The 22,751-nt window shown below is 41.4% G+C and overlaps 3 protein-coding genes across 3 annotated transcripts; 2 read left to right on the top strand and 1 right to left on the bottom strand.

Moving 5' to 3' along the window:
• Positions 1-14: 14 nt before the first annotated feature.
• Positions 15-2,815, top strand: f2rl1.2 (coagulation factor II (thrombin) receptor-like 1, tandem duplicate 2). The gene is made up of 2 exons (XM_080476787.1): positions 15-202; positions 1,119-2,815. Exons 1-2 carry the CDS (start codon positions 136-138, stop codon positions 2,207-2,209), a joined length of 1,158 nt encoding a protein of 385 aa, XP_080332913.1. The 5' UTR covers positions 15-135; the 3' UTR covers positions 2,210-2,815.
• A 4,232-nt stretch (positions 2,816-7,047) lies between these two features.
• ch25hl2 (cholesterol 25-hydroxylase like 2) lies at positions 7,048-7,933 on the bottom strand (the record flags this gene model as incomplete). The annotated part of the gene is given in 2 exon segments (XM_080477638.1): positions 7,048-7,113; positions 7,115-7,933. Coding segments are annotated over 2 exon segments (885 nt in total).
• Positions 7,934-18,689: 10,756 nt separating this feature from the next.
• s100z (S100 calcium binding protein Z) lies at positions 18,690-21,491 on the top strand. Its single transcript, XM_080476450.1, has 3 exons — positions 18,690-18,833; positions 18,935-19,109; positions 20,502-21,491. The coding sequence occupies exons 2-3, from the start codon at positions 18,969-18,971 to the stop codon at positions 20,658-20,660; spliced, it is 300 nt and encodes a 99-aa protein (XP_080332576.1). The 5' UTR covers positions 18,690-18,833; positions 18,935-18,968; the 3' UTR covers positions 20,661-21,491.
• Positions 21,492-22,751: the final 1,260 nt, after the last annotated feature.

A 22,751-nucleotide genomic window follows, 5' to 3' on the forward strand; every position in this document is an offset into this window, starting at 1 on the left:
TCTCGGGGCGTGTCCTCGCGCCTGGAGTTCGGAGGTGGCGGAGGTATTGTTCAGACTCTAAAGGAGCGGCTCGTCTTCAGAAGGAGAGGTTCGAAGGAGAAGTGAAGTCTCGGGGTCACACTGAAGAGCGCAGAAATGGATTTGAAAGTGTCGCTGTCGCTCCTGTTGATATTTTTCTGCGCTCACGCTTCGGGCATAAGTGGTAAGAGATCTGACGTTGTTGTGTGTGTTTGTTTGTGTGTGAAGGTTGCGTGGTTTACGTAATGAGACGTTTAGAGTCGCCTCAAAGGGTAGAATTGTTGTTAGAATTCTGCTGTTTTATGCTTCAGGTTTTTAAACCAGTCGTTATGAATGACACAGCTTGGGAGGGAAAAGTTGATCATTTGCTGATTAATTACAGTGTTTTCTCTAACCGCGTGGCATGCTGGGAAATTTAGTTTTATTAATAAAATCTCTAATTGAGAGTTAGTTTGTTTGAATGTTTTCCATTGATTGATTCTGAGTTTGTTTGTTTGATTTTTTTTTTGGGTTGTGTTTGCTCAACTTCTTTGTTCTAAGGAAAAATATAAATAGACACAGAAACGTGTTTCAGGTTACTTCTTTTCAACCAACCAGTTCCAACATAATGACAATGATACTGTGGAATGTTATATGGCACGAACAACTCTCAACTTATTGTTAGGGTGGGACAGAAGGAGAGTGGGGGTCATTTTTGTTTGCTGAAGGATTTTTGGAACGATTTAAACGATTTACAATAGCATTTCATGATCCAACATACTCAATGAAACCCAATAAAATATAGCATAAATATAAATAGTGAGAGAAAATTGTTTAAGTTTATTAATTGATTCGTTTTTAAAATGTCAATTTTTTACATGTGAATATGTTTCAAAGCTGGGAATATTGATTAATTAGTTGTTTGGTAATTCGTTTAAAAAACATCTCTAATTTGATGTCTGATATGCAGCCTAAAAACAATTGTCAACTTTCAAACAGATATTTAGTCTATTTTTAAAAAGGACTGAAAAAAACAGAATTGTTTACATAAAACTGACTTATTACTTGTCTAATCAGTTATTGAATTGAATGAATAATACTTACTGTGCTTTCTATTTTAGGTAAAGGTCGGGGGCATTTTGGGGTTGTGGACCCTACAGATTCAGATCGAGTTATTGTGGATGAAGCAGCCTCACAGACTCTGAAGAGTAACCTGACCACCGTCTTCTTCCCGATCATCTACATCATCGTGTTCTTGGTGGGACTTCCCACCAACGGCATGGCCATCTGGGTCTTTCTCTTCAGGACCAAGAAGAAGCACCCGTCCTCCATCTACATGGCCAACCTGGCTCTGGCCGACCTGCTCTTTGTCATCTGGCTGCCTCTGAAAATCGCCTACCACTTGGACGGCAACAACTGGATCTATGGCGAGCCCCTGTGCAAGGTCCTGGTGGGCTTCTTCTACGGGAACATGTACTGCTCGGTGCTGTTCATCGCCTGCCTCAGTGTGCAGAGGTACTGGGTGGTGGCTCACCCTCTGTCCCAGCAGAGGAAGAACAACAAAGTGGCCATCGGCGTCTGCGTTGCCATCTGGGCGTTCATCTGGCTCACCACCACGCCTCTGTACCTGTACAACCACACGGCCAAGCTGAAGGACCCCAACATCACCACCTGCCACGACGTGAGCGTCATCCACGACCCCTTCAATCCGTTCCCCTCCATCCAACATCCGTACTTTTACTTCATCTTCATGGCGACGGTGGTCTTCCTCGTCCCCTGCATCGTCATCATCGTGGCCTACGTCATGCTGCTCAGAGCGCTGGGCAACTGCATGGGGGACAGCACGGCGGCGAAGAACCGGCACCGGGCCGTGATGCTGATCGTGATCGTCCTGGTGACCTTCCTGGTGTGTTTCGTCCCCAGCAACATCATGCTGGTGGTGCACTACTCCCTGCTGAAGGACGGCGTGGTGAACAACGGGTACAGCTTCTACACCTCCACGCTGTGCCTGGCCAGCCTCAACAGCTGCCTGGACCCGTTCATCTACTACTTCGTGTCGGACGACTTCCGGCAGCACGTGAAGAACACGCTGCTCTGCCGCAGCAGCCGGACAGTGGAGAGGATGAGGGTGTCGTTCAGCTCCATGAAGTACTCCAGGAAGAGCAAGTCGTACGTGTCGGACAGCGGGAACACGCAGAGCAGCTCCTGTTAGAGGGAGAAGACTGACGGCGTGCTGCGGGTTGCTCTCAGACGCACTGATGGCGGCGTTGTGGAGACTTTTGGATCCGCAGCCAGGCGACCAGAAACGACCAAAGATGACCTTTTTCTTTAAAATGTGAAATATGACGAGCAGGGGAGGGAGAGCGTTGATGCTGCTGCGCAGGTACCGAAGCTTGGTGCTAAAATGAACTCATTTTTTTCAAATGTGGAAGGAGGCCTGGTAAATACTGACATTAAGCAGCTGGCTTCACATGTTGCCTAATAAAAGTACTTTTTTTTTTTTTATTCCCCCAACATTTTGACCGACTCGATCACAGCATTTGAAGCTCATTGTGAAAAGAGACGCGTCTGCAACAACATGACACCGACATTAACTTAATAGAGAAATGGCTCAAGAGATTTATATTTAATGTTCATTCCTGTTTGTTTTTTTAATGCCTTTTAAATGATCTTGACTTGCGTATCTACTTGTGCAACTTTTATTTTTTTTTTCCCATTTTAAACTGCTTGAGTGTGAATTTTTTATTATTTTTTTTTCTTTAAAGAAAAGGAGCGACCAGATGTTTGTAGTGTTAAATACTTTTCTAAAATAAATGATAAAACAAAAGGAATGCAGTTTGTGTGAAATTCCATTTCGGTGTTGTGTCATGTAGGTCACTCGCTACGTTCAGAGACGGGCGGAGTGGGAGTCCGTCTCTGAAGGAGAGTTCAGGAATTTATGGAATGTGGTATTTCGCAACTCGATGTCCGTAAACCTTTTTTTTTGTTTCAACTGGTGCTTTAATTGTAGGTTGTGGTTAATGATTTGCCTTCCCCTTTGCCTGGAGAAAAGCTGAGTGTGAGAATGAGGGTGGGTGAGTTTCAAGCGTGATGGGGCATGCACGCAGGATGATCGAAATACTGTGTCATCTCACTGGTTTTCAGTGTTGTTTGAAACTAGATTCAGCTGGATGTCTCACTCTATTTCTATCCTGCATGATAGTTTCAGCTGACAATTGGGACGAAGTTCACGGCACTTATCAAAACCAGCAGAAGCTTTAAATTAGCCGATGATGTAAAACTGTAACAACCAAGCAGGACTGAAACAGCAGGAGAGATTAATGTATGGCAATTTGTTTGATATTGTGAAAATTAGCAATAGTAGCCCTGATAAATCAGGATTATTTTTTTTTTCGTCTATGGTGTTTTGTTGTATGTTTGACACTCCAAAGACAGGATTAACTTGTTTATCATTTACAAACACTGAAATCAAACCCCGAATCCATCTTCCTGTCAACAGGCTTCACAGTGACTAATCAGGGAAAAGTCTCACATGAGACAATAGTCAACAATGGTATTAGTCCATTTGAAGGATTTTCTCTCACAAGTTGAGCTACTTCTGTTTTAAGTGAACCCCCCCCCCCCCCCCCCCCCCCCCCCCCCCCCCCCCACCCCCAGGAATGTCTTCCTCGCAGTAAAACACCACGGAGAGCTTCCGGTTTTCAGGTTGTGGCCCAGTTGTTAAAAAGAGGTAAATGATTGTTGCGTAGTGTCGTCTTACCTTTTGTCAACACTGTGAATAGAGGGCCTGTTTTTTCACCTGCAGCTGAGCCACACCCCGGCTGTGTTGCGCTTACACAGCGCCGCTCGGTGATTTTCAGTGCGTAACCCGGACTAAAGAACACGCACGCATGCACACAGGCGGAGCAATATCTTGAACGAAACCACTTCAGAACTTCCCCCACATTTCAAGTCAGAGAATTTATCGGTGAAGATTAACTTTGAAGAAATTATTGACATAAAGATGGAAGCAGTTCATCGGGCTGCACTCTGCAGAGAATAACCCCGTGAGCATGAATCATTGAAGGGCGAAGAAAGTCATACTCTAAGGACGTACATGGCAACATGTCTGAGGTTTTCCTTCAAAGTGCCTCGGGGCGGGGGGGGACCTTTTATTAATTCCAGCAGGATATGAACACCAGTGGAGAATGATGATCGCTATAGAGATTCTTATCACTACAACCAGCAGACCATAAAACACCTGGAAAATAAATGTATCTTTAAATGGAAGTATTTACTGAGAGAGGGGTGTCCATGCAATTAATATCAAACTTCAGTACTTTACTTCTCAAATCAAGTATCAGTTTTTTGTTCAATATAACCATATTTCAGGTGTTTTAAATGAAAAGAATTTCTAATTACCTTCAAGAAGCACTAAATACCTCCTCCTGATATCTGCTGGTTAGAGGGTTTTACATGTCAAGGTAAGTTTGGTTTTTTGTAGGTTTGTGATGTCTTTCATTTGTTGCTTTGGGATCACTTGTAATTCTGAAGTTGTGTTATCATTAGGATAAAGAAGTTCATTGCATTCACATTATTTCCCCACCAATCTAGCAAGATCAGGGTTTTTTTTTGTGTTTTTATCTGGAGACACAATCACACATTTCTACGACTACTGATAAACCTGCAACCTTTACACACAAGAATTAAACTTTGTGATTATCCCACCATGAAGACACTTAACTGCCTGCGGGGCTGCCAGTGAACTTATTTCATTCATTCAGAATGTGACTAACATTCATTTTAATTCATTACCACTTTTTGTCCTGCCATCTGGTACTGTAGCTCACCACCAAATAGTGCCTGTTTTATTTCTCTCTGAAAATCCAATAGTAAAAAATGGCATCTCACAGTGTTTTAAACCTCCCAAACATATTTACACCTGTGTGTTGCTTTTGGATACCATTTGTTTTTGTACCCGTTGTTCAATTTTAAAGACGCCTGTGATCAGATTGTGTCACTTCTAGTCTTTTGAGCTGCAGGCACTCTACTTTCATGTTTTGGGTAAATAATGGAGTTCATGCAGGAATAGCATACTAGAGGGTGCAGTACCTCTTCAAAGGGTTGTTAGAATTGATCAACCTTTTTTTCTTCCCCCCCCCCCCCCCCCCCCCCCCCCCAAATGCATAGAAAAGAAAACTTCCATTAAGTAACTCCCTTGCTGCACATATGCTTTCTTCATGTCGTGGTTTGTGTTGCATATCACTGTGATGAAATATCTATGGTATGTTCTTTGCACGACGTGTAAGCTGCAACAATTCTGGAGAAACTACAAGTCTGACATGTTTGCATGCAAGGCGGTAAAAGTTGTAAGTGGGAGGTCTTAATGCAATATTTGCCTTAATAAGTACAACAAGCTCTTGCATTTTCTTGCACAAGAGAACATTTTCCTTTCATGACCCTGCAACGTAAATTACCGTCGATCCTTAGTAATCCTTTGATTGTAAACACTCCAGCTTTACTTCATTATATTCTCGAGTTGAATTAAATAATTCACTCTCGGCACGATGAGAAATCGCCACACATGGGGAGAGAATCTAACAATACACTGTCATTGGATTTTTGAAACAAAGACATACCGACGGATACACTAGAGTTCAGTGTTGCTCTGGGGAAAAGTATGACCTGTGGCAACAGTCACTTCCCCTGTCAGCCAGAAACATGTCAAACCAGTTCTGCATGTCAGGAAAGAACATGACTAACAACAAAGAGTGGAGAGTCACAGAGAGAAGCAGCCTTAACAGCACCACTACAACACAGCGAGTCAATACATGTTTATGTAAATATCCATCAACATTCAAACAACAGCTAGGACTCTTATAAAGAGGAGCGTATGATTCTCTTTTCTTCTATCTTTTTGCTTTGCATGTTTTTAAATCCTTGTCGTGTTGGAAAGAAGAGGGACATCTGCTGGTTAGTTTGTTGAAGTGTAAGCAATTGTGTAAAAAATAATGCTTTATAAGATATATTACTCTGCATTGATGGTCAATTCTGTCCTAATGAAACGCATTCATCAATCTTCTGCACCGCTTTGATACCAGTTTGTAAAAGTTTGGTTTGATCATTTTTTATCTTCACTTTTATTTGACTTGATGAGCAAAAGTTGAGAAAACCTCAAATTGTTATTTTACAGGTTTGGCAAACGCTGCGTTCTGAAAATTGCACAGTGGAAGCCTCGGTATCATAAAGACATGAGATTTGGAGGAACGTCTCTCGGAACTCTTGCGGTAAACTCATTTAGTCTCAGAAAGCGCGAGCGATAGATTAGTATTGCAGCCACGCATCATACTGGGTTGCAGCTAAAAGACCGCTATTCATGTGTGGGAGTGTGAGGGGGTCAGGACCGAGGAGGGAGGGAAGGGAGAATGTACGTGCTAACGTGTGTGTAATCATTCTGACAGATCACGCCATCTACCGTCAGCAAATACCCAGTAAGACTCAGCAAAGAATAACAGAAGAAACAGCAGATTAGTGTTTTCATCAATTTTATTAAATTTTTTTCACAATCGCTTAAAACGTATGACAAATGTGTGGAAACCGACCTGAGAATGCCACAGGGACACGTAGGAACACATCGGTACAATAACATGGATGGAAAAATCTCTACGAATAAGAGATACATGTACATAATACAACAGTATAACCTATACTATCATTGTACTTAAACAAAACAAAACAAAAAAGCACAACTTACCAGACAGTCAAGAAATGTTAGACTGATTATCACCTCCTAAACTGTGAAGATAAATCCTTATTCTGTTAGAAAGAAGAAAATACCAATATGATGTGAGACTATCAATATACTGGAGAGGGAAAAAGGAGGCCGGGAGATAGAAAGGAGATGAACTAGTCTGCAGGAGAGTTGAGAACGAGAGCAGCTACAAAAGACAGAGTTTGAGAGAGAGAGAGAGAGAGAGAGAGAGAGAGAGAGAGAGAGAGAGAGAGAGAGAGAGAGAGAGAGAGAGAGAGTCAATGAGTGATTAATTCAAGCTCTTCAGTCTTTTCCCTCTTTCATCTCATCTGGCTCTCCCACGGCGGCTGTCTGGCCGGAGGGGGTTGACAGGGTGTGCGTGCCCCCCAGCCAGTCCCAGTGAGAGAAGAAGGGGGCAAAGTTAGTGCCGGGGCGCTGGTGGTGGGCGTCGTGCTTCGGCGCGCCTCCCCAAAGGCCAAAGGGCACGAGGTTATGCATGGACCAGGGGAAGTCGTAGCCGCAGTGGTCCTCGGTGGAGACGTACACGTTGAAGACCATGAAGCCCCACGTCGTCAGGCAGTGGCACTGCAGCAGGATGGGGTCCACCGTGGCCCAGAATCCCACGCTGAACAGCTCCCAGCCCGACAGGTACTGGGTGACCAGGCTGAACGGCTGGTTGTACTGGTGGTGCACGGCGTGGAAGGTGCGGTACAGCCAGGGGACCCGGTGGTGCAGCAGGTGCCACAGATAATACTGGAAGTCGAACACCACCATGCAGCCGAGGATTCCCAGGAGGAAGCTCCAGAGGGTGGGCGCCTCCCGAGGCAGAGGGGTCGGCGGCCTCCACAGCCACTGGGCCACCGCAGCAGGGAAAATGTACAGCAGGTGGTTGTAGACCGTGACCCCCAGGGTGGTCCAGATGTTGGGCCAGGTGACGGGTCTGTCGGGGTGCAGCCGGTAGCGGTTGATGCAGGGCCACGAGGGAGCCAGCAGGTCGAGCACGGTGTACACACCAACCAGGACAAAGTAGGTGGTGACCGAGAGGACCACGGGGAAGAGGGGGCTCCTCAGGAAGTCGTGGTGGTTCTGGTGGAGGTAGTCCCAAACGAGCTGCAGGACCAGTTCTCCAGACTGGCCCCCAGTCACGTTGTGCACCTCCGACATCCAGGATAAAGCCTCGGTCCTTAGTAATTTGCCGGTTCTCATCACTAACTTGGCGTTTCTCTCCTAAAGAGGGCTGGTCCAAGAGGATTATTCCCTCACCAGCCTCAGGACAGGATAAAGAGCCTCTAAATGAAAGGAAGGCTCCAATCAGCTTCCTCCTTTAGGTTCAGCAATGCGCAAATTGTCCGGTGATGCCGTGCCAAATTGAACTGGTGGACTGTCCGAGTCTCTTATGTATGTTGAAGCCCCACCTCCACCCCTCCACCCACCCTCTGCATTTTAAAAGAAGGCACTCTGTAAAGGCCCTTTTTTCATGGGCACAAGGACTGCAGCCAGGACTCAGGAGCCGGGCCACAGCGGCTCTCATTTTTGACCCAGATCATGGAGAGAGAGCTTCCGCTCTGCTGTGGATTCCACTGTGTCACATAAAATACAACCAAACATGTCTTTTAGCCATTAAAGACAATAAATAACAACATTTCTGAATCATGTTGACTTGTATTTTCCCTACTGTGTGTTAATATCAACCTGTTACTACCACTGTCCTGCAATAAGACCACTGCGATCATTTTGAATTACCCACATGCAGACAGCATGAGACCGATAGAGTAATTAATCATTAACGAGTTGTCAAAACAAAAAGCACTTCCTCTCCGACGCTGGGTAGCCGACCGGCTTGATGCTCAGTTTGAGTTTGTTTACAGGAAAAAAGGAATTCATTGTTCAAAACTGAACTTTAGCAGAAATCACAGCTTTCATCTCTATGGTACCGTTCAATAATTCTGCACAGACTGGACCTTTGAATAAATATCATGTGAAGTCATTGTGGTTTACAATCACGCTTTCATAGATTCCAACAGATTTCGTTTCATCATTATATCAGGAGAATCGTTACAATGATTTCTGAAATTACGTTAAACCTTCTAAATGGACCTTAAACATGAGTGTAAATTAGTTTTTATTAAAAAAACGAATGAAAATAAAGATTCTATTGTATCATTTGTGTCATAAACCCACTAAGTCATTTTAGAACACACAACTTATCAAACGTTAATAGATTTATAATTTCATGCAAAATGTGACTAAGTTCAGTGAATTTTCTTTCTTTGCACGAAAATAAATTTTTTTTATTTTCAGAAATTATGTAAATAAATAAATAAAAATAAAAATTTTTAATAAATAAATACATTTATTTTGCAGCTGCGGACTTAATTAAAAATCAAATTTTTTTCTAATGTTACTTTGTGAATTAAAACCTTTTTTCAGTTTTTGAGAAAAGATGTTCATATAACTTTTAATAACAAATTTATATTTGCTTGCACCAAAACAAAAAGGAAATATTTGATGGTTTTATAGATTATAAACCTGTCATTTGTTCTTGAGATAAAAGTTTGACCGCATGTAGGAAATATCATGTCACGTGTTTATCAGGTAGAAAGTAATAAAATCATTGAAAGAAACACGGTTATGCAACGACCACTGTTTACCGGTGAGTGTAACAACAGTAAAGAGGCAATAGGTCATGTGACCCAGAAAGACCCACAGGTGTGAAAAAAATCAAACGCACCTGGGAAGCTGTTCACGAGCACGCGCGTGCTGGGGAAAATGTTTTTTTTTTTTGTTCTGCAATAGGAAACATCGACCAACCACTGCAGCTGATGTGCAGGTGAGTGTTGCCACAGTTCAGTGAAGTTGGATTTACTTCACATTGCAAAAATGAATAATGTGGGTATTTTATGGCGGTTTTGTCTATATTTTGTTTTGGCCAGAAAAGTTTTGTATCGAATTTCTGATGAACACTTATTCCCCAATAATGTATGAAAATGTATGCGTTTCTCTAACCGTGCATGTATGGCTGCATACATTTAAATGTGTCTATTGTTTCTGTAGTCTGTACAGAGCTCCAATGAATTGTAGATTAGTTTACATTCCACACAGCAGTGTAACGGTGACAGCACTTTCCTAACAGCAGACTGACTTGGTGCTCTTGTTATGGAACTATAGCTGATAAAATGTCTATTATCTCCAGATTTTGATGCTATTCGTTCAGTGATACAACTTTTGTGGAGAAAGATTTAATCTATATAGCTGGTAGAACTTGGTGATTTTGCTAAGTATTATAATATTCTAAGTCATTTTGGTCTAATCCGATGACCTCCCTTTTGAAATTGTACTTATATACTGTTTCACTGCACTTAATTCTGATTCCCTCCATAAACGAGAAGCAGCTTTCATATAATTATGAGATATTTGGACTTCAAATGTCCATTATGTATAACAAAAAACCAGTGCTCGGAGGTCATCCAGTATGTATTTTATAATTTATTGCAAAGGAACATATTTAATTGTGTATTTTAGAATAACACTTACAATGCAGTTTATTTAGGGGTATTTAAAGACTTACACGACTTTAACAAGTCATATTAAAGTTAGTCAGTAAATATGACTTATAAGATGTATTTGGTGTAGATTTGATGAATTTACTTACAGTCACGTGCACTAGTTTTGTACTGGGTATCAAAAGGTGCTCCGACTGAGATGCTTTTCCAAAGTAAAGAGCAAAAGCAACAATACTGATGTTATAGTGAGAAAATGTATACAGGAAGTGTCATGCGCTTTACTAGTTTTCATAAATGTTCACAGAAGCAGCACAATTTTCAACTATTTCTTTATTTATTCTATGTTTGTCATTCAGTTCCTTTGTTGGTTCTGAAGAAATGCAGATGTAACACAGTGTAGTCACACACCAGATGAATGATTGAAGTCTACACAGTAGCTTTATGAGGAGCAGTTCATTTGTTCTGCTTGAGCTGTGACAATCAGCCACTAGAGGGCAGTAAGAATCAAGTTTTGACCAGTGACAGAGGACAGGATGGAATAAAAAATAATGAATGACGAGAAGTCTGAATTATTTTATACACACATTAGAGTTTGCTTATTTCAAATATAATCTAATGTGTGCTTGTTCAGGGAGATTTAAAAGTGAAAATTTGTTTCAGGGGCTCAATGGCAGATTAATCTTAATTTGGAATTACATTTTTGGATTTGAATCAAGTACGATATGGAAACTTTCCAAAATGTGAATGAGCAGGTTTTGATTTAACAGTAGTATAGTGTGTCTCTATACTATTTGCTATGTTGGTGGCAATGGGAGTAGCACATTTATTAAGATGTGTGAAGAAACAGTGATTCACTGATAACACCCCGTGAAGACGTGTCGAATGCCGCACACTGTCTGCAGACAGAATAACAACAGCCCCTGGCTTTAGTGACTCTCTCTGGGTTTTGACTTTATCATAAAGGACTCAGAAGAAATCCGCTGTGAGCCACAGAAAAATAAATGCTAGTTTATTGCAGAAGATCGAGCAAACTAACTGGTGGCACGCAGAAGTATTCAGTCTTTTGAGGCTTTGGAAATACAGTACAAATATTGGCATTTTGTCACAATGACAAGAAGTCACCAGACAGACGAGGCACGACGTTTTTGAAATCTGCTCTGCCACTTGCCACGAAGATGTTGTAGAAAATAAATGAGAAGTGGATCTCGGCATGTCACCACATCGATCATAACGCGACACCAAGAGTGGATGACAAGGTGTGAGACTCCCCCCTTCACCCCTGAGTACCAAAGGAGAACATAGTGAAACCTCCATTGCAGGACAAAATGCCTTTCAAACATGTGGAGCAAAATGAAGTGAGGTAAGAAAATGATCTCTAAAGGAATCTAAAAGAAGAATCTCAAAGCAATTGAATCAGGTCAACTGGACTTGGTCATCTTTCTTTATGCTTTGAGAGAAATCTTAAACACGGTTCCTATATCTCACTGTATCCTCACTTGTGTAGTACTTGTGGGATTTTTTTTGACCAGGAAGTAGATGAATATTGTTAATATTTAGTTGCTGCAGTGATCAATACACTGGTGGGTAAATGTTTCCTGTGGTGCACAAAGTTTAGTATTATTGTTGTATTCAGTGAAAATACAGATGTAAGCAAGCTCGCCTCAAAGTGAGTATTCCAGGTTGGTGCAAGTACAGGCTGGCAGGGATTCCTCCATAAATTCATGTTGATAGATAGATAGATAGATAGAAAGAACTATACATGGACACCTCTACTGCAAAGGTGTCTAAAAATGCAAGAACAATAAACGTATAAAACCACAGAGTTAAAAAACATTCCAGTGCCAGTGATGCGTCACAAAAACTGGAGTTGCACTGAGGAATTATTGCACCGGGTTTATAATAAATTCTGGATTGTTGCACTGTATTATTGCATCGTCCTCAAGACCTGACAGCAGGCAGAGTCTCATGACTCTGAGGAATGAAGCTGCTGCAGAACCTGGTTGTTCTGCTCTTCAGGCTGCGGTTCGTCCTGCCAGAGGCCAGCAGACAGAAATGTCTGTGGTGTGGGTGTGTGCAGTCTCTGACAATGCTTTAAGCTCAGGACAGACGGCATTTGGTATCTAGGTCTTTGATGGGAGGAAGAGAAGTCCCGTTGATCAAGATATATATATATATATATATAATAGTAACGTCCATTTATATCATACTTCATGAAATGAAATCCAAGGTTACAAATAAATGTTGTTGGTTACCTGGTGTGTTTCTTCAATACAACAATGAACACATTGATATTACCACCATTGTCAATATTATGAACAAAATTTCCATTTCAATACTGATGAAATGAACCTTCCTAGAAACACAAAGAGCTCCTGACGCCGACGCGTGTGTCTTTTTAACAATTTGAATTAGGGACGCGTGATAACTTATCGGTACTGATAATTATTGGCCGGATATTAGAAAAAAATGACTTCACACATATAAGTCAGATTAGGACATTTTGTGCCGATAATTAGATCCGAATATAAACCGCCAACATTGCCTTGATTTTGCTCATTGTCAATCCGTTTGATTGTCCTATGACGCCGCTACCTGCTGTTGGAGTGTGGATTACGTGATGTTGATGCGCCACCTCCAACGTGGACGTCACCGGTGTGGCCGTTTTTCACTGTTTCTGAAAAAGACAACGCAATAAATGATCAGCTGAGAGGCGGTGAAAAGTCTACTAGTTTCATCACATCCCACCTACATCTTTGCCTTTCTTTACCTGTGGTGTGTGTATAAACTATTAAAAATGTTATCGGTGCCAGAATCGGTTATGAGAAGCATGACGTTATCGGTATCGTGCATCCTGAATCTGAATTCATTAGTTTTGGTATTCAGAGTACTACAGTTTTTTTTTTTTTTTTTAATTTGGGGCCACATTTGTATCTCCCTCGTCTTCTGTGTGGCGCCCCCCCCCCCCCCCCCCCCCCCCCCCCCTCTCTCTCGCTCTCTTGTGATTCTCCGCTCGAGGCTGTGTGACAGCGTTTGTTCCCACAGTGTGTTGCGGCTCTGAAGAGAGGCACATCCTCAGAGACAGAACCACGTCAGGGCTCATCAACAGGTGCAAGTCCACCCTCCTCTCAAAACAACCTCCGCCGCCGAGCGAGAGACAGAGACTCCAGTCAGCCTGCTGCCGAACAACGGGGTGGAAAACCCCGAGAGTCGGCGTGAGACACATCAGCAGGTTTATTCGCAGGCCGACCGCGTGTGTCGGCGAGGAAAACCCGCGACAGTGGCGTCTCTGTGAGAGGAAGTTCAGGAAGCAAACTTTAGAAAGCCTCTTTTCCTGCTGTTGTTCTGCAGGTCTAATATGATTTCACCGTCATTTGTTCTGCTGCTGCACCCTAAATGTAGCTGTAATTAACATATGAGCCTCTATTCGACCATAGCTGGGCTGGTTCCACGCCGTTTTCTTTGGCTCCTTAAAACTTTCAGCATTTTTGAAAGATGTTGAAGCATGAAAACAGTAACGAACGTTTCACTGCTGTAATTTTCTAGAAGGCAATTGCTTTCACTGGAGTGATAAGCACTTATTAACTGACACGGTTTTCATGAAGAGGTCGAACAATACAATTTGTTGGTTGAGAGATGATTGATTTTATAATCATTTAATTGTCTTCAGTCTTTTGTTTCACCTCAATTTGAAATTCCAACTTTGAACCAAATGTAGACGAGTAAAGCATAAACTGCTTCAGCTTGGCGATGCTTGATGACATTTGTCATGTTTTATTGTCATTTAAAAACCAAAAAACTGATGGTTAATGTGGTCATTTTGCTGAGAATTATATATATTATATATATATGTTTGTGTGTGTCTGCACTCCCAGTTGCAACCATTGCAAACAATGTTAAAACACTGAAGAAAAAACTATTGAAATGCACCTGTTGTTCAGATCAAATGAGTTGTTACACTGAGTGCTAATTGTAATAAAACTATTCCAAATAACGGAAGAGGACAGTGAGTAAAGTCTTTCACAATATCACAGTCGGTGCGTGTACACTAACAAGAATAAGCGTGTTTACTGTCTAACCATACAAATGGAGTAATGCAGAAAGTGTGATTAACTGATTAACTATACCGAAAGTTCCACACAGTTTCTTTCACCTGAACATTTGAGATAAGACGTCTGCATTGGTAGATTATCTTCACACATGGTTTCTTCTTTAATGCAGCTTTAAATTACATTTGTGGAAAGCACGGCGAAATCCCAGTGATTCCTGGAAGGAAGCTCACGCTTAGTTATCACGGATTGGTAAATCTCTCTCGAAAATGACGGAAGCTTTGTATAAAACGTGCTTTTGTCCACGGTCATGTTACCGTCCTGTGGAGATTCGGCTTCACCAGTTGTCTTCTGTCTCTTCCAGTTACTTTCTCATGCTCTTGTTGCTCCAACTGTGTTGTGTGTTGCTTTCATCCATTCATCTTCTATACTGCTTTATCCAACACAGGACTGAACGACTTTTAAAGCAGTTTTTTTCTGCCAATGTCTGCTCTCACTACAATACATCTGAGATTTTTTTCTTTGTTTGTTTTCATTAAAGTGCCGTGAGAAACACAGGCCTCTTGGTCAATGTGATTCTCTCTCTCGTTGCTTTGTGTGTGACTTGCCGCGTCGCATCATAACAATTTGATGTTAAGCTGCATACACAAGAAAGAAATCATGTTGGTATTTATGAATGTACGATGTGGTATAACTTTGGTTTCGACACTGTGCTGGTTACCCTTACAGTAGTCAAAACTGTACAGTATATCATCAGTCTAAATGCAGACATTTTCCTACTCCACACTTTATTTTTACATTTTTTTATTAGTACTCATCCCCCAAAGGGGAAATGGTTGTTCTCTCTAAGGTCTCGACATTAAAGTTCCCCTGAGATGAGATGTGTTACATCAAGGTGCTACATGAATAAAGTTGGATTATTCAGCATAATAATCTTAATTGTGCCTATTTTTCCCTCTGTATTACAGGAGGAGAGTGAAAACGCACCGGAAACATTTTGTCTTGTCAGCGACCTTGAAGATTACGCGGCGAGCCCGAAGGAACGCATAAGGATGTAAAATGATCCTTCACCTGTCAGGTGGGTCAAAGACGAGCACACTTATGGTCTGTTTTTACGTTAATATTCAGTAAACAAGAAGACGATGTTGAAATTATAAGCGCTTGCTTAGTGTTATTGGTATCTTCATAAAGTGAACATGCAGACTAGCAATTTTAATATAACCTAGCGATTGTAAATAAATTCTTATTGTTCAGACGATCTTATGAGAAATTCAGTGCTGACAAAACTTTCCACCCGTAATGCTTTTCAGCAGTTTTGTTTTTGTTTTTTTGCTCATGCTCGTCAATACATCTCACTAAAATCTGTCTCGTTATGTAATAAGCTGGTCAAGCAATTCAGGGTTTAAATCACCTGAAATGAAGTTAATTAAATTCAAATGAAATTAGATAACCTCCCTGATTCTGAAAAAATGTGGTGTTTGACGGCGTGACTCCCCAACTCAGTGAGGGGAAACTGTTTCATCACCTTAATAAATGGGAAGTTATTTTCTTGGTGGCAGCGCCGACGAGTGGAAGAAAAGTTGCAGGCGCACCTGACAACTCGTGTCCCCGAGGAGCCGTCTTTGGGGGCCGAGGGCTGAATGGAGTGTTATTCTCCTCTGTCAGTTATGGCACAGTGACAGGGGGGGGGGGGGGGTGCAGTGCAGTCACGTGTGGCCCAGAATGACAAGGGATGAAAGCTGCGGCTGCTAAAAAAATAAAAGCGGCACTGACAAGGTGACGGTTTGGAAATCACAAGGTGAAACTGAAAAAATGGCAACAAAAACAGCAAAGCAAGATAACCTTTGGTTATTTTGTTTTATACATATAATAGGAGCCACTGTGTGTACAAGGCAAAAACTGCTTTTGTACCTGTAATGGATAGATGTAAATTTGATAGATTTGATTTATATCCCGCCAATAACAACAGTGTCATCTTGAGGCACTTTAATGGAGAAAACCTAACTAAAAGGCTCAGAGGTGGTGGGTTTCTGCTGTGTTAGAAGATGGAAAGAAAAGTATAGGACAGATGCAGAAAGCAAATTAAGACAAAAGATTTGAAAAAAAATATGATAAATTATGATTCTGTTTGATGAGGGCCAAGTTATGACTGCTGGACAATTGCATCAGAACTTTGATGTAACGTCCCATTTCCAAGTTGTTCCTGCGACGCTTCCAGAACTGCAGCTTTATTTGTGAGTTTCTCAAACATTCTTATCTATCAAACATGGTCCAAGAGAGGCGAAGCGTCGATAGATTATGAATGATTGACGGCCTGTGTGTGATGAACAACAGATGAGCTCTGATTTATGCAGCCGTTAATACTTGTTTTAATAGAAAGTAATGGGAATACACAGTGAATTAGTATTTGTATGTATGGGACAACGTAGCCACACACTTGTGAGGGTGTCCATAACTACTCCACCACAAAAAAAAGTACTACCAAAGTTTGCATTATGGCAGAACATGTACGCTTTTCAGCAGTGCTTTTCTTCAGCCCCTCACAAGTTTTGTCAGACACTCCAAACTCTTTTTCTGCTGGTCTGTTTTAGTTTTCTGCTAAATATATATATTTTTTTAAATTTTTATTTAAATTCTACTGTTTTGTTTTTGGTTAAAATGTCCTTGCGCTGTCAGTCAATACAGTAGTAAGGGAAGTTTTCCTGTAGCAGCATTCTGTTGTCATACAGCGCCATCTAGTGGCTCCTGGTGGTAACTAAAAGTTGCTTGTGGAATAGGCCAGAAAATACGGTAGTTGGATTTAAAGGCTCGGTTGCTAACGTGGTGGCATCAGATAAGTTCAGAGTTCAATATGTGGTGGACCTTTTCATGTTTGTGTCTTATGTACATATTATCTGTGTGTGCTTTTAAATTTGATATTTAACATTTTCAGATGAAAAGTACAAACTTGTATTGCATTTCAGGGTGTCCATTTATGCTACAACAGTGCTCAGACTCTGGAAAAGCAACTTTTTAAAAAAACGGCTTCCACGGTGGAACTTTTCGACAATGCTCCAACTCGATGTGCAAAGCTTGGGAAACTCAACTTTCTGAAAATGGTTGAAAATTGTTCAATAGACTCTATTAATTGATAAATTATCCCTGTGATGGATCTTTTTCACTGCCGTTTTGTTTTGTCGTTGCAAAAGTCTTCATAATGGTATTTTAAAAGTGCTTTCTTCATATGAACTCATTACGGACAAAAAAAAAGACAAGAGGAATCATTGCAGTGGAAGCGGGTTAGATGACCGTGTTCACATCACCGTGTCATCATCAGTGTTACTTCCTCATGAGCCACAAACTAAACTCCCCCCAGAGTCGCACGGAACGTCATACCACTGTTGACATTGTTCCACTAGCTGAAGGGTTGTTTTGGAAAATCTCAAAAAAAATCTTTACCTTAAAATTTGGAAAGTCTCTTGACTTTATTAAAATACCATTGGGGATTACAGAATTATGAGAAGCAGGATAACAGTGCTGGTTTGATGAAACATTGCAGCAGGATTCATACTGAGGAAAGTAAATCTTAGAGCTCTTCATTCAGCGAACGCAGACACACGTTTAGGTTTTTACATTATCTTTTGTTTGGACGGAGTCAGCTTTAGCAAATGTCTGTTCTGGGTAAATCTGTTGAAAGCGTGTTCATTTTCAAGAAATATCCAAAACTGCCTAAAAATGTGAATCTTTTTCAAATATAATGTTATTCTTCTGAAGATATCAATTATACAAAATAGCTGATAAATTAAGCTCAAAATACTGTATGATTAAAAATAAATAAATAAATAAATGAATCATGACATCATAATTGGAGTTCAGCAAAAAAAATTTCGGTGATTAAAAGCGTAAATATGTGATCAATTAAGATGAAATACTATTAAAAAAATTTACGAATATTCAAAGAAAAAAGAAGAATCACTGATAGAATTAGGAAGAAATACCCCCCAAAAATTTAAATGAATGAATAAAGGGTAAAATAAATGTCAGTGTTTCAGAGGACCTAGAAAAAAATACTTAAGTGTTAAGAAGAGCAAGAAAATTCTTAAAGATACTAAAACCTTTTTCAACCCGAGTCAACGAGGCCCGGTTTAGGGTTTTCATGTACAAATATTAAAACTTGTAAAATCCCGTGTAAGTCTTAAAACAAGTACATGAATTACTGTTGATGCACCGACAAAGAGTCACCTGAAATAAACCCGGTCTTGTACTTTTTTAGAACGAATCCATCTCATCAGGTCTTTACTATCGTCCCCCCTGGTGAAGTGTTGAACGGAGCATTAAGTGTTACAGACACAGGAATGCCCAGGAGGGCTGCCGGGTTACACTGGTGCCTGTTTTGTTTTTCACTTAACTACGCTGATTAAAACCAGGAGAGGAAGAGCGTTGCCATGGCCATCTCACCTGTGGAATTAATTATCGCCTCCAAGATAGAGGGTGGCCCACTGAACCTTCTCCCCATTTCCTAATAAACAAGCGGAGCGGCAGCGTCTCTCATCACACTCGTGTGGGACTGTTAACCGGGTAAGAAGACTTCCCTTCGCAGACGCATAATTGCCCGTCTATTTTCTCTCATGTACCGTCTTTCGAGGTAATGGAGCATGTGAGTCGTTTGCTTTTCCCAGGAAGCCACGCGAAGCTCTTCATCCTTCCAGCAGAATGCCGAGCCAGCTCGAGGGTGCCATGGACGCGCTGATAACGGTTTTCTACAACTACTCCGGAAACGACGGCGACAAATACAAGCTCAACAAAGGCGAGCTGAAGCAGCTCCTGAACAGCGAGCTCACCGACTTCCTCACGGTAAGCCAACACACTGTCCAGTCTTCCCGCAGATTTTCGAGACTTTTGACACGTCTGCGAGTCGTTTAGCAACCTCGGCCGTTGTTTTTTGTCGCGTTATTCGCCTGAAGGTCACATTACATGGAGCCATTTTCAGTTCCCATGATTTAGCGTGGACGACCTTGTTGGAGGATACCGTCGCCTCATTGATTGCTATCCTGCTGTCAGAGAGTGTAAACTTGCCGATGGCTCTCGCGTCGTGGCACCGCAGGAAATAAAGAAGGTGGAGGAGGAGACAGATAAGGTCATTCAAGATAAGTCCCGGCCCCCTGGGTCACGGAGATAGCAGCGTGTCGGTGAGAGCCTGCCGGTTTTTAACAAAAAGCTTAGAGATACCTTCAGATATCCTTCTCCCCTTTTCTTGTCCTCCTCCATTCGGAAAGGGAAGCCTCAGGTGCTCACACATCATCATCATCATTATCATCATCATCTTCGGTGGCCCATATCACCTCCAAATATAGACATCCTCATGATGTCACAGCCTCCCCGTGGGCTGCAGTCAGCTCTGAGAATAGAAGCTCGCTCTCGCTTTCCGCCAGCAGGGAACTTTGACACTTGATAACCAAGCTGTTAACTTTATCCTTACCTCGGCCTTTAACTCTAATCAATGACTTTAATATATTATTTTTATATAGAGGGATGTAAACACCCATACGAGCACATCAACATCAAGAGAAGTGCCAAGCAGAAAACGTCTTTATTGGTGGATATCTTTATATCCACAGAGTGAGATGTCGAACAGAAATGACATTAATGAAATGTTGTGACTTTTCTGGAGGTCGTTTTTCTTTTTTCTCTCTACCTGCGTATTATATTAGTATCTTATCTGTTCATGTTTATCGACTCTGTCTGACCACAAAAGAAGCATTGCATCATTTTTCAAAGTGACATTACAAAAACATATATCCGTGCACGCGGCTCCACTTGAATTAAATTGCCTCAAGTGTGATTGGAGTTTTTTTTGTTGTTGTTGTTTTTTTTAAATTCCTAACCTTTGGTGAAATGTTGATTGTTAATGACTGCCACCTCATGAAAGATCAGCGCTGCCTCGGAGGGCAGAGGGTGGAAAGGAAAGCCATGTCTTTTCAGAGCAATAAATGTCGTGAGTGATCAGCGGCGGCTCACGGGTCATTTAGCAGCAACATCACTCTGCTCTCCGCCCGGCTCCGGTGGCAGAATCCCCCTTCAGTCCTGCAATCAGCCTCAAATATAGATTTTTCTCATGCAGTGAATGTTGAAGGTCTTTTTCATTGGCTGAACATGATGACTGCTTTACTCCCCTACTATGTATACGTGTATATACGTGTGTGTGTGTGTCTGAATGTCCACTTTTGTCATTTTTCCCCGTTTCAGTCTCAGAAAGATCCGATGCTTGTGGAGAAAATCATGAACGACCTGGACTCGAACAAAGACAACGAGGTGGACTTCAACGAGTTTGTGGTGCTGGTGGCTGCCCTCACGGTTGCCTGCAACGACTTCTTCCAGGAGCAGCAGAAGAAGAAAGCCAAGTAGATGTGTGTCGACAGAAACGACAGTCCATCTCCAGTTTGATCCATTTCCCCTTAGCCGTACGATTTTTAATAGTGTCTTCTGAGCTGCAGGCTCGTCAAAGTAATACTCACAGTTGACACACGTTTTATTACAGATTTTACAGCCTGGAGCTGTTAAACACTCACCTGATCTCACTTCTCGTGTCTCTAAATTACACAGATTTTCATGTTGGCTCTAGCGTGTGACCCTTTGGATTAAGATTTCAGTTTTAACAAAATTTTAGCTTCTAATTTATGTGTTTGTTGACATTTCCCTTTGAAAGCAGTTTAAACAAGACACATACGCCATCTAAGAAAGCATGTCTTCATAGTTTTCACTTGTAGTCCCTACTGGGGCTCTCGTTCAGTTTTTAAATGTCAGATGGTTAACGTGTAATATTTTCCTCATGGTGCATTTAGTGGGGAACATTTCCGTCCCTTGTCGGTTTTGCTGTCAATCTGTGGTCCCCCAGGGGAAACAGTTTTTTCCCCTCATGCTCGAGCAAGGTTGGAGTCATGGAAAAGTGCGCCGGATCACGGTAAATATGTGTAAAGTGTTTGTGTCTGTGTTCCACTGTAAACAGCCTGCCGTGTCGTGTTTTTTGTGTCGTGCATGTATGTTCCTCCCTGACTCATCTGGAAACCTTTTCAAATTCACGCCTTTTGCTTTTAGTATTGATTTTAATGTTACAACTTGTGAAGGCTCGGGGGGGGAGAATGTAAAAATAAAATGCAGTAAATGAAAAGCACTGCATCTTCTGGCAACCAAATGAAAAATGGACTTTTTGTTGTTATTTATGAGGTAAATGCACTTAAACAAAAAAAAATACTGCATTAAAATATTAGTTTTCAGGTATTTTTCAGGTTGAACAATTTCTATATATATATATATATATATATATATATATATACATATATGTGTGTATTATGGAACATCTTATGGAATATAATAAAGCATTACATAAAAATGGTGCAATGCAAGATCTGTTTCCAATAAACATTGTGGAAGGAAACGGCTTCAGGAAGTGAATATTAAACCAGGATATACCATGTTGGGACTTGAAACGCTGCCCTACGTAAAACAGCACCGCGAAAAAGCCTTGTACTTCTGTAGGGTTTAAAATCCAATATGGATTTTGAACATGGGGATTAAAGTCTTCCAATGGCTCCTAATATACATGAAATATCTTGTGGAAAAGGCTTAAAATGCGTCACTATAAATTGTAATTTTTTTTAGAGCAAGGCTTATCGTCTTCAATTTTTTATTTATTTTTTATTTGACAGCGATATTGGTCTCCAGGAACTCCCCTAAAATACCTATACAAAGTGAAGCCCAAATACGTTTCAGCAACGTAAAGCTAAAGTGCTTCCTCTTTGGTCTTGGATTTGCAATCTTTACTAAACTTTTTATTTTTTTTCAGAGCAAATTGAGACGGGAAGTTAAGCCAAGCCATATTTTTGAGATACATGTGAAGTAAAAGTGATTTTTTATTTTTTTTTTATTTGAATTTTCTTTTCCTGTATCTACTCCCCAGTTTGTTACTTAGACATAAATCCAATCAAGTTTTTAAAGACCAAATAAACTGATCATGCATTTTTCCCCTCTGAAGGCCTGGGTCATGGTACTTAAATAGAAATGCTCGAGTAAAGTCCAAGGCCCTTTTTTTTTTTTTAAATAAATAAGTTCTTCCACTTGAGTGAAATGACTTTTCTCAGTTCAGAATGTGTGAACATGCGGGCTACGGCCAGTGTCATTCAGCCCGCTCTCACTTCGTCTCACAAGGCCAGAGTGGCTGTGCTTTTGGGAAACGACGGTGTGTCCTGTCTGGAGGACGCACGGTGAACTCGAGACCACCTGGGTCCCACAGCATCAGCCAACATACCCTCTCGCACACAGACAAGTCTGCCCCTCCAGCAGAAATGCACACATTTGCAACTTCGAGGAGGACAGGCGTGTCGACTGAAGCCGAATTTTCGAAGGGTTTTCCTCTCTGTGCCCGTTTCCCCAAAAATATCAAACCAGACAGTTGATTTGCACCGACGCATTCTCCGCTGTGACGTGGAGGAAAATCAC

Source organism: Lipophrys pholis (genome assembly GCF_963383615.2).
Source record: "Lipophrys pholis genome assembly, chromosome: 12".
Taxonomy (NCBI): Eukaryota; Metazoa; Chordata; class Actinopteri; order Blenniiformes; family Blenniidae; genus Lipophrys; species Lipophrys pholis.